General features: G+C 64.9%; 1 protein-coding gene across 4 annotated transcripts; it reads right to left on the minus strand.

Annotated features, from left to right (window-relative positions):
* Positions 1-1386: 1386 nt before the first annotated feature.
* Positions 1387-9231, minus strand: WDR18 (WD repeat domain 18). 4 transcript variants are annotated; one of them, XM_045800245.2, is made up of 10 exons: positions 8951-9231; positions 7096-7206; positions 5419-5552; positions 5079-5220; positions 4458-4601; positions 4302-4366; positions 4086-4210; positions 3707-3873; positions 2893-2961; positions 1387-2805 (listed from the first exon to the last, which is right to left on the minus strand). In XM_045800245.2, the coding sequence occupies exons 2-10, from the start codon at positions 7183-7185 to the stop codon at positions 2674-2676; spliced, it is 1068 nt and encodes a 355-aa protein (XP_045656201.1). In that variant the 5' UTR covers positions 7186-7206; positions 8951-9231; the 3' UTR covers positions 1387-2673. The 4 variants fall into 4 exon arrangements, with proteins under 4 accessions (XP_045656201.1, XP_045656199.1, XP_045656198.1 ...); XM_045800243.2 differs by lacking the exon at positions 8951-9231 and adding an exon at positions 8328-8932 and having other exon boundaries at positions 4086-4171; XM_045800242.2 differs by lacking the exon at positions 8951-9231 and adding an exon at positions 8328-8931.
* Positions 9232-10429: the final 1198 nt, after the last annotated feature.

Raw genomic sequence — 10429 nt, forward strand, 5'->3', positions numbered from 1 at the left:
CACACGCACACACACACACCCGTCTCCTTTTGGAGCCAGCACTGGGGAGGCAGGGATAAAACTCCGTCCGATGAATAAAAATGCCAGCTGCCAGCCAACAGCCGGGATCACAGTTCGAGGTGAGTCGGGGAGCCACATGGCTGGGTTCTGGCTGCCAAGGCCACAGCGTCCAGCCACCTGGCCAGGCTATGTCCTCAGGGTCCGTCCACGTCGTGGCCGGTGTCGGGGTCTGTCCACGTCGTGGCAGGTGTCAGGTGTCAGGGTCCATCCACGTTGTGGCCGGTGTCAGGCTCCCTTCCGTTCTAGGGCCGGGTCGTGCCCAGCGCGTGGACGGACCCCGCTGTGTGTCCTTCACCTGCAGGTGGACACCTGGGGTGCTTCCCCCCCCCATCTTGGCCGCTGTGACTCCTGCTGCTGTGAACAGGGGGTGCACACACCTCTTTGAACCCCGACTTCCATTTCCTTTGGGGGAATACCCAGAAACGGAACTGCGGGGGGATATGGCGATTCCGTTTGAGGACCCCCAGCCTGTCTGCCACACCAGCTGCCCGTCCCCTGTTCCCCCGCCCGAGGGGGGACGAGGCTCTGGTTTCTCCTCCACCGAGGTCTAAGGAGCAGCACGGCCGGCACACACAGGACACCCACGAGCATCGGGTGTTGCTGGCATCTTCCCGTCCGGCCGGGACCGCCCGTGATTTGGGGTCAGACTGTATTTCCACGAGACACACACATTACCCTCAGCCTGGATGGGAGAGTGGCCTTTGCTGCGGCCACGCAGCAGCCCTGCCCGAGGCCAGCAGTGCACGGGCTCCCCAAGGCTCCCTGCAGACCTAGAAAATGTTGTCCCCTTACCCATAGGGAAACCGAGTCTGGGCCCAGGTGCGGCCTGTCCAAGGCTGTGTGGTGACTGGAGGGAGAAGTCAGTGGACTCCACCCCCCCACCCCGTGTCCTCCTGCCACAGGCCTGCAGCAGGGCGCGGACAATGGGCAACCTTCCAGGCGGGCGCTGGAGACAGTGTGGGCACAGAGGCCATCTGCATGGTGATGCGCCAGGCCGGCCAGGTGTCCCTTGCTGCCCTCGGGCTGGAGTCAGACGACAGCACGCCCCCCCTCCCGCCGCCAGCCCTACGGGAACCAGGAGCCCCCATGGTCTCCTCCGCCCCCATCCACAGGACAGAGCAATGCAGCTGGAGGAAATCCAGGGCCCACCAAGTGGGCAGCTGACGGTCCAGGGTGGTGCGGGGGGGCCTCTGACCACGTGAATCCTCAGGGGATGAGGGGCCCTGGGATACAGCACCTCCCAGATGAAGGTCGAAACCCCCAGCCCATCTCATGGCCCCCCGCCAGCTCCCCTTCGAGCACCAGACCCCCAGAATAAGCCACACGTCTCCTTCCAGAACGTTTAATGGTGGAAGCGAAGCAGGCAGCCAGGCCACGCAGGGACGCCGCACCGGGGGTCTCGGAGGGGCCCTTGCCAGGGCCCAGGCATGAGGTGGGGCTTTGGTCCCCGGGGAACCTCAGCCAAACCTGAAGCCCTCCACCACCTGCTGGACCTTCCGGACACCAAGGGGTGAGGGTAGACCAGGCCCAGCTCACAGGCAGGGACACAGAGACCCTGGTGCTCTGGGGTGGGGGACAGAGTGCCAAGCCCCCGGCCCTGTGCGGGCTGGCATCATCAGGACCTGGCCAAGCCCTTTCCTGCTGTGACCCCCTCCCCATCCTGGCCTTGGGGGCGGCTTGGTGTGTGGGGGGGGTGGGCTTATGGCGTGATGTCCCCAGTTAGCCAGCAGGACCCCTCACTCAGCACGCCCCCCCCTCAGCTGCAGTGCGGCTGGACCCCCGGCCAGGGCGCAGAGCCCGAGGAAGGGGCCGTCCCTGAGCCTAGGAGCACAGACGCAGCGTGGACTGTGGGCTCCAGCTGCAGCTAGTACAGCGCCTGCTAAATCACACTGATTTTCTGGATCGTTAAGCCAGGCTGTCAGTCAGGGACAGCCTTCTGGAAGGTTCCGAGGATTGCTTTGGGGGCCCACGTGTCCAGGCTGGGGTCCAGGTGCTGGCTGGGTGCAGGTCGCATCCCCAGGGCAGTTCGGACACCTGGCCTCCCTCGGACCCTTGGTGCCAACAAGAAATGTTGTCACCGAGCTGCGTGCGCACGGGTCCCTCTGGAGGACCCTGGCCAGAGCCGGCTGCCCCGGACCCTTGGGAAGCCATCAGAGGAACGGGACCAGAGGGACCACACTGCTCTCTCTGAACCACCCCCGCCCCCAGAAGCCTCCACCTGCACCTCAAAGGCTCCCCCTGCTCCAGTGCCCCCTCCCACCGAGAGTTGCCTGGCCCTCCTGGGTGAGCCAAGGCCCTGGGGCAGCCAGCAAGCCTCTGCAAAGTCTGAGAACCATGGCTTCACGGTGCTACGTGTTAAAAACTGGGCCCAGTGGGTTCTGCTGAGACAGGTCCTGCCATGCGTGCTGCTGAGCGCGGGAGTTGGGGCGGCCCCGCCGCACACAGACGTGCGCAGAGAAGAGGGGCTTTTAGTTCTTTTGTTAGAAACACAACAGCACCAAAAGGCCACGCAAACACCGGTGACCCAACATCTGGAGAACATGACCGCTCGCGGGCGTGAAGCTCCCCGCAAGCCGCGGCCTCGGGCGCCGCCGGTCTCGCGGGGGTGCGGGCTCACTTGGCCGGCCGGGTGATGATACGCGTGGAGAAGTCGAACAGGTCGCGGTTGACCTTACGCAGGTTCCGCACCTCGTCCTCCAGCTCGGCCACCCGGATCCGCAGCTGGTCCTGGCCGCCCAGGACGCTCTGTGGAGGGACGGAGTCAGAGGCCAGGGAGCCGGGGTCGCAGTCGGGCGGGGCCCAGGGCGTCGCCAGCCCGCCCCCCGCGCCCACCTTCTCCATCGTGCTGCTCATCACCGCGTGCAGCTGTTCCGCCCGCTGCTGGTGGCTGGGCTCCGAGCCCTGCAACGCACAACGGTCTGCGTCAGCGGCCCGGGCAGCGCGCCATGTGGGAGGCGGCTGCCTGACACCCGCCGACCGAAGGGGAGACTGGGGCGTGGAGCCTGACGTCTCCGTCGAGGCCGCGGGCTCCAACCCGCATGCTCCCGTCTGCTCCCTGCGCCAGGACTCTGCCCGGCAAGGCTCGGGGGCAGAGACGCACGGAGACCAAGGTCAGGCAGCTGCACGGGACAGGCCAGCCGGTCAGCCCGTGCCTCCAGTCCCGGACCCAGCAAAACGGCTGGCCGCCATTGCGGGGGGGAGGCGGTCGGTCTCCTGCTGGGTGGCGTCTGGGCACGCCGCCCCGGCCAGCAGACGGGTGATCATGGCCTAGAGACAGGCAGGGGCTCCTGGGCCTGGGGGGCAGGAGGCAATCCCTGGAGGCCCCCTGGGCTGGGTGCCGGCGGTATGAGCGCCGCCTGCTGACGGCAGCTGGAAACACAGCGCCTTCAGCTCAAGCTCTGCTCCCGCTCGCGTCCTGGTGCGCAGCGCACGTCTGCTCCCAACTTCCCGGCTTTCCTGAGCTCTGGTGCCCGACACCTGGCTGGGGTCAGCCGCACGGTCACAAAGCCTCCTAGCGGAGGGCAGCCGTGACGTCAACCACCACCCCGATCCCCACCGAACGCAGAGCTGCGCGAAGCAGGCACTGGGTGGGGGAGGTCCTGCCGAGGCCCAGGGCAGGTGTGTCCGGGTGGGGGGCAGCGCCTACCTGCTGGTGGAGACCCAGGCGCAGCGTGAAGCCCCCGCGGTGCGGCTCATCCCCGTGCTCTGCGCCCAGCAGGTGCTTGTTGAAGTGGGGCAGGGGCAGTCCCGGCCTGAAGTCCGAGCTCAGCATGCTGACCGGCGCCAGCATGATGGAGGCATTGGTCACGGGGCCTGCGGCGGGGCGGGCCGCAGTCAGGCCCTGCAGGCGGCCCCCACGCCCCCCAGCGGTCCGGGAGCAGCGTTCCCCCCCCACCCAGGGCACCAGACCCGGAGGCGGCAGACGCGTCCAGACAATGCTGCTGTGCACCAACGGGGAAAGCCACATGCTTCTGGGAGGGCAGGAGGAGCCGGTTGGCCCGTGCCCCAAACCTGGGGCGCCTCACCTTTCAGGGTCACCGTCCTGATGCACTGCTTGCTCTGGATGTCCCACAGACGCACGGTCTCATCATGGGAGCCCGAGAGCAGCACGCTGCCATCGGTGGACACAGACAGACAGGTCACCTGGTTCCTGGGGATGGACAAGGTGACCCCGAACCAAGAGCAAGAGAACAGGGCCCCTCCCACCCACACCCCAGCGTCCACGGCCCCCAGCCCCGCACCTGTGCCCTCTGAACACCTTCCCGCTGTCCTGCTCTGGCTGGAAGCTCTTCTCTCTCTGCCCGGGCTGTGGAGGCCAAGAGGGCCCACGAGCCACGTCAGCCCTAGGGCCCCACAGACCCCCTGCTTCCCCCACCCCCGCTGCCGCTGCCACTCACCCAGGTGCAAAGGTCGACCTGGAAGATGGAGCCGTCGCTGCCGCCACAGAACAGGTGGTGCTCGGCCAGGTCCATGGTCACGGCCATGATGCCCACATCAAAGAGCACGGAAAGCAGCAGCTCGCCCGATGAGACCTCCCACAGCTGGGGGTGCGGGCGGGTGTGGGACAGGCGCTCCGGCCGCTGCAGCCCGGGCAGCCCTGACCAGGAGACTCTGGACCCCTGGGGAGCTGGGACCACAGCCACCACCCACGGGCCCTGGGGGCTGAGACTCAGCCTGCCCTGGGATGGGACTTGGCTCTCGTGCCCATGACCCCTGCGTTAGCGGCCATCGGCTCCCACCCGTGGCAAAGCCCCGAGGGCTGGGGTGCCCTCAAATCCCCCGAGGTTTGGCCAGGGAGCTGCCAGGCGCAGGCAGCCAAGTGGGAATTTCCAAGCCGACACAGGCTGGACCATCCACCCTCTGGCCGTCCTTGAGGCCGGAAGCATCAGGGGGATTAAGAGCTGTCTGCAGCTGCCAGCCTGGGGGAAGGAGGCCACTCACTGGCTCAGGCTGGCCAAGAACCCGTCAGCTGCCAGGGCATGACTCACAGGTCCACTTGGGGTGTGGGGGGGCCCTACCTTCACTGTCTGGTCCAGGGAGGAGGTGGCCACCCGGGCCAGGGGACCCCCAAAGCCGCAGTGCAGGTCTGTGATGGGGAGAGTGTGGCGAGACCAGACGTGCCGGGGGGACGGGGTTCTGGAGGGGTCCACCTGCAGCACACTGTGTGGCAGGAACAGACCTCAGCGGGGGGTGCCCATGTCCCCACCAGGCCCCTCCCACCCCCTGAGGCTCTCAGATGGCTCCCGATGGCCCCTGGACTGCCAGTCGCCCCCAGCCCCCCAGCCCTCCCACCCTGGGACCCTGGGTTTTCCCACGTGCTCCGCAGCAGACCCAGAGCCCAAGGGGCCCAGCCTCGACCTGCACAGACTCCACACCAGCACCAGGCAGTCTTTGCCCCCCGACAGGAAGTGGCTGCTGTCCCCTGTGAACTGCAGGCACGAGACGTCCTGGTAGTGGCGGCTCAGGATGACCAGAAGGTTCCCCGTGGAGACCTGCAGGGGGCACACACAGATCAGGGCAGGAGACGGGGCGCCGTGCCCACCAACACCGGCTGTGCCAGAGCCAGGGGGTCTGGAAGGAACACTGAGGCCGGGTGGACCACACCTCCTCCCAGCTGTCCTGCCTGTGCCTGTTCCCATCGTGTCCCCAAGTGGATGACGGTCTTGTTTGAGCTCCCACCCCCTTGTCCAGTCACCCAGACCTCTGAGTCCTGGGCATCCTGTGGCCCGAGGACCCCTGTCCAGTGCAGGGCGAGGGACTGATGTCATCAAGGTGTCCGGGGAGGGCAGGGGTCGTCTGTGTGGACCAGCTGGACCTGGGACCCAGGAGCAGGAAGTCCCTGTCTTCAGATGCCACCATGCTGAGACGGGCCAGTGAGCGGGGCTGAGGGAAAGGGGAGGCCCCAGGTGGCGGGGACAGGTGAGCCCATCATACCGCCCGGGAAGGTGGGGTGGGCTGGGGGGACCCAGATTCTGTTTTGAGTTGAGCTGTATTCTCCTAGTACACGCGGTTCACATCCTAACTCCTGAGACCAGGCCCTACTTGAATAACGGGTCTTTGCAGGTCTACCCAGTTTAGACTGAGGCCACGCTGGAGTACGGTGGCCCTAACCCTAACGACCGCTGTCCTCACAAGAGGAAAACCTGGAGGGACACACACCCTTCCCCACTGAGGCCCCTGCTCTGAGGATTTCCAGCTTGTTGCCCCATCCTCATCCACACAGGGGGAAGGGGGAAAAGGTGGACAGTGGCAGATACCTGAGTCTGGCCCTCACCCCAGCTGCCCCCTCACGCTGTGTGGGGCGCCCCCTTGTGGTCACGACTTACACCCGCCAGGAAAGCTCCAAGGGTGTGGGGGAGCCAGGCCAGAGAGCAGCCCCCACCAGCCAAGACCTAAGATGCCCGTCATCCACAGAGGGGACACGGATTTCTGCCCGTGCCCTCTGCACCAAGGCAAGGATTTCTGCCATGATGGCTAACCTCTGGGGAACCCCCCAGCCTCAGTTTCCCTCCCTGCACCCAAACAGTCGCTTCCCGGTTTTAGAATCATGCACTGGCGTTTGAAAGTCCCAGGAGTGAAATAACTAAGGCCCCTCAGTCTCTGTGGCACTCTGTGACCTCTGGGGAAGGACAGAGGTCGTTTTACAGGCATGGACAAGCTCGAACAAGGCAGAACATGATTATGTGTCCACCTTCTGGCCCCAAACCCTGCACGGCCTGTGCAGGAGGTGAGGTGGGTCTCCCCCACCCACACAGAACCAAATGTTGGTGACAACATGGCCTAATTTTTTTTTTTAAAGGTTTTATTTATTTATTTGACAGAGACAAAGAGCGTGCATGACCAGGGGGAGGAGCAAAGGGAGAGGGAAAAGCAGGCTCCCTGCTGAGCAGGGAGCCCAACGTGGCTGACCCCACTGGGATCATGACCTGAGCTGAAGGCAGACAGACCGAGCCAGCCAGGGGCCCATGACACGGCCTAATTAGCGCAGTGCCTGCAGACCAAATCCCACCACGTTGGTTTTACACCGCCTCTTACCTCCCACAAGTATATGTTCTCTGCAATCCCCGCCAGGACATAGAGGCCATTGGGTGACGTGGTCAGACACGTGACAGGCCCAGGACACATTATCTTCTGCTGCAGCTGGTCCTAGACACACGAGAAGCCTCTGAGCTTCACATGGAACTCAGGAGCTAAGGGACAGTGGGGAGAAAACTCCGAGGGAGCCAGAAAGAGGAGGAGGAACAAGGGTGGTTTGAACAAATCAAGGCTCATCAAGAAGCTACCTGCTCCAGGCTTTGCAGGTGGACGGGGAGGCCTGCAGATTGTCGGGTAAAAGCAGGATGGGGCTTACCCGGGACGGGGGGTGTCAAGGCACGGAGGGTCCAGGAAGGAGCTGAGAGCCCACTGGCCACGGTCCTGCCTTCCCTAAGATCTGGCCTGTGATCCTGACCCTGTTTCCTCATCTAAAGGAAAAACTTCACAACTGCGTGCAGGCCACACCAGGCAAAGTGAGAACAGAGCTTGTGCCAAGACTTCAGCTGGTGGAACTGGGCAGCCACAAGCTTCACGGGCTGCACTTTGGGTGTTCTTGCTGTTGTTAAGATTTTATTTATTTATTTGACACAGAAAAAGAGAGCGAGCACAAACAGGGGGAACAGCAGAGGGAGAAGCAGGCTCCCCGCTGAGCAGGGAGCCCCACATGGGACGTGATCCCACGACCCTGGGATAATGACCTGAGCCCAAGGAAGACGCCTAACCCCTGAGCCATCCAGGTGTCCCTGCATTTTGGATGTTTTTAAGAGGAGACCCATGGGCCCCTATGCGGAAAGGGCAGTATCTCCTTTTTGGGGAAATAAACGCATCACCCTCCCGGGCCTCGGACTTCACCTCCCAAGATCAAGAGACCCACGAAACTCCAACGGAGACTCCTCCCTTTAATTAAATTTCGCGCCCACGGGCTCTCTCCACTCCCCCAGCCCTGAATCAAGGACGGCTGCCACAAAGACCCACACCCCACTCTCCCCAAGGGACCCACCCTCAGCCCTGCGCGTGCGCGCAGCGCCCTTAACGATCCCACCCGCGTGGCGCGCACTTCCCTCCTCCAAACCCCCCCAGACCCGCGCATGCGCAGCACACCTCAACCGAGACTCCGCATCCCTGCCTCGGTTCAGAAAGCGTGCGGCCCCCACCGACCCTACCCACGACCCCACTCTCGGGCGCCCCGCGCGCTCTCCACGAAGCCCGGGCCAGGGCGCGCCCCGCCGCACCTTCCGCTGCAGCTCCCAGGCGCTGATGTAGTTCTTGCCCAGCTGCGCCGCCAGCAGGTACTCGCCATTGAGCAGCGCCAGGCCGCGGGGTCCGGCCTGGCCGCCGCGGTACGTGAGCAAATTGGCGCCCGAATGCAGCTCCCACACCACGCAGCTCCACAGCTGCGCCGCCGAGTCCGTACACACGGCCACTTCCATGGGAGCCGCCATTTTGCCGCCGGAAACGCCCCGGAAGTACGTCATGCCAGCGAGACTGGGGCCCCGCGCCGCGGGGGCTAGAGCACCGCCCACGCGGCTGCGCGGCCGACCGGCGCCGACCACGTGCTCCGAGCGGTGGCTCCCGTGCGGCCCGGGCTCCCTCCCCGGCCCGGTTGGCGATCCTGGGGGGAGGCGTCTCCCCAGCCGGTGGGCAGACCGTGGCTCGGGGCCTCCCGCAGCCTGCAGGTCTGGCCCGGCCGTTTCCGCTGGGCGCGGTTGACCCAAGTGACAGAACCTCTCGGATTCTCCTCGTACTAACGTGCGGGTCGTAAAGGGCCGGCCCTCAGGCCCCGATGAGCCCTCGCGCGGGGAGCACGGACCCCGGCCCGCCCCGAGCCCCCTTCTCCGGGCGCCGCGACGTGTACCTTCGTTTCGGGGCCTCGGTGGCGGCCGCGGCACCGGTTGAGTCCGTGGGCCCCGCCGCCGGCGCCAGGTCGTGTCTCACAACAGCTCTGAGAAGCTGGGTTCGCTCGGAAGGGGAGCGCGCGTGACCATCCTGGGCCGTGTGCCCGCAGGCGGCGTGGCGGGGTGCCGGGGCTTCCACCGCCGGGGTCTCCCAGCCCCGCGCCACCGGAGGCTGGGTGGACCCCGCCGGAGCGAGGGCCGGGCTCCCGCCACGGGCGCGGGAATCTGCAGCCCCCGTCCCGGCCGCCAGGTGGCAGGCGCGAGCCTCCGACCGGGAGGCCGGACCCGGAAGGGGCTTCTGCCCTGGCTGACAAGCCCCGCCCTGGGGCCACAGCAGAAGCAGGCCTGGGGAGGGCGGGGTGTCGCGGGGGCCTGCCTCGTTTGGGGGTCTGAAAGAGGGGTTTCCCAGATCAGGTGTCGCTTGAGCAGGGAACAACTTGGAGGAAAGGTGAGCAGAGGAATGTGCAAAGGCCCTGAGGCTGACCGTGGAGGATGGAGCTGGGCCATGCAGGACCTGTCAGGCAGTGGGGAGCCTGGATTTTATCCTGGGGTGGGTGAGAGGGCATAAGAAATATAAGGACTTTTGTAAGTTGCGGCGAGCCGAGTGTGCAAGCCCCCAGCAGCTGCCAGATGGGGACGCTCAGACGGGGGCCTCCTGGTTCAAAGACAGGGGCGAGTAGAAACTGGTTTCCTGATTCCCACCCCCAGAACCAGCTGATGCCCCCGCTTCCTCGAATGTTGTTTTTAAAGTGTGACTAAGAAAAAACACCTGGAATGCTAACTTACACTTTCCAAACGTGGGTTTCCCCAAATCAAACCTTTCTTTGACTCCCAAACCCCTGGCACTCCGTGCAATCCCGTTAGAATAACCACACCGTGTGGCTCCCAGGAGCGGGCCCAGGCGGCCTTTCTTCTAAAATCTGCACTTCTGAGTTATGAAGCAAATCACCGCGAAGCTCTGGGCCTCAGTTTCCCCACACGCACCGCAGGGACACTGTGGTTTCCCACTGCTATGGAATTTGGGTCCTGAGTCTGTCTCTGCTTCCGGGAGGCCTGGAGGTCTCCAGATTCCTGGGTTCCAGGACGCAGGGACGGGCGCAGCAGATATGTGTTGCAGGGTTATAAGTTTGATGCCCGGAGGGCGCTGGTGGCAGGCGCTCGGCAGGGGCAGGCCCAGGCGCCAGGCAGCACAGCTGGATCACAGTCCTGGCCCCTCACAGGCCTCCTTCCCCTGTGTGCCTCCCAGGAGGTCAGAGGTCACCCCACCCCCAGCCCGGGGAGCGTGGAATGAGGACAGACCAGTTGTGTCAGAAGAGGACAGCAGCCACACTTTGGGGGGCGTCTAGGACCACCTAGTCGCCAGACCTCCTTGATGCCAGCTGGGTGGGTGCAGGGTCCCAAATCCAAGTCTGGGAGGGTGTGGCTGTAGCGGCAAAAGC

The sequence above is a fragment of the Ursus americanus genome, chromosome 14 (assembly GCF_024610735.1).
Source record: "Ursus americanus isolate L20-20 chromosome 14, mUrsAme1.1.p, whole genome shotgun sequence".
Taxonomy (NCBI): Eukaryota; Metazoa; Chordata; class Mammalia; order Carnivora; family Ursidae; genus Ursus; species Ursus americanus.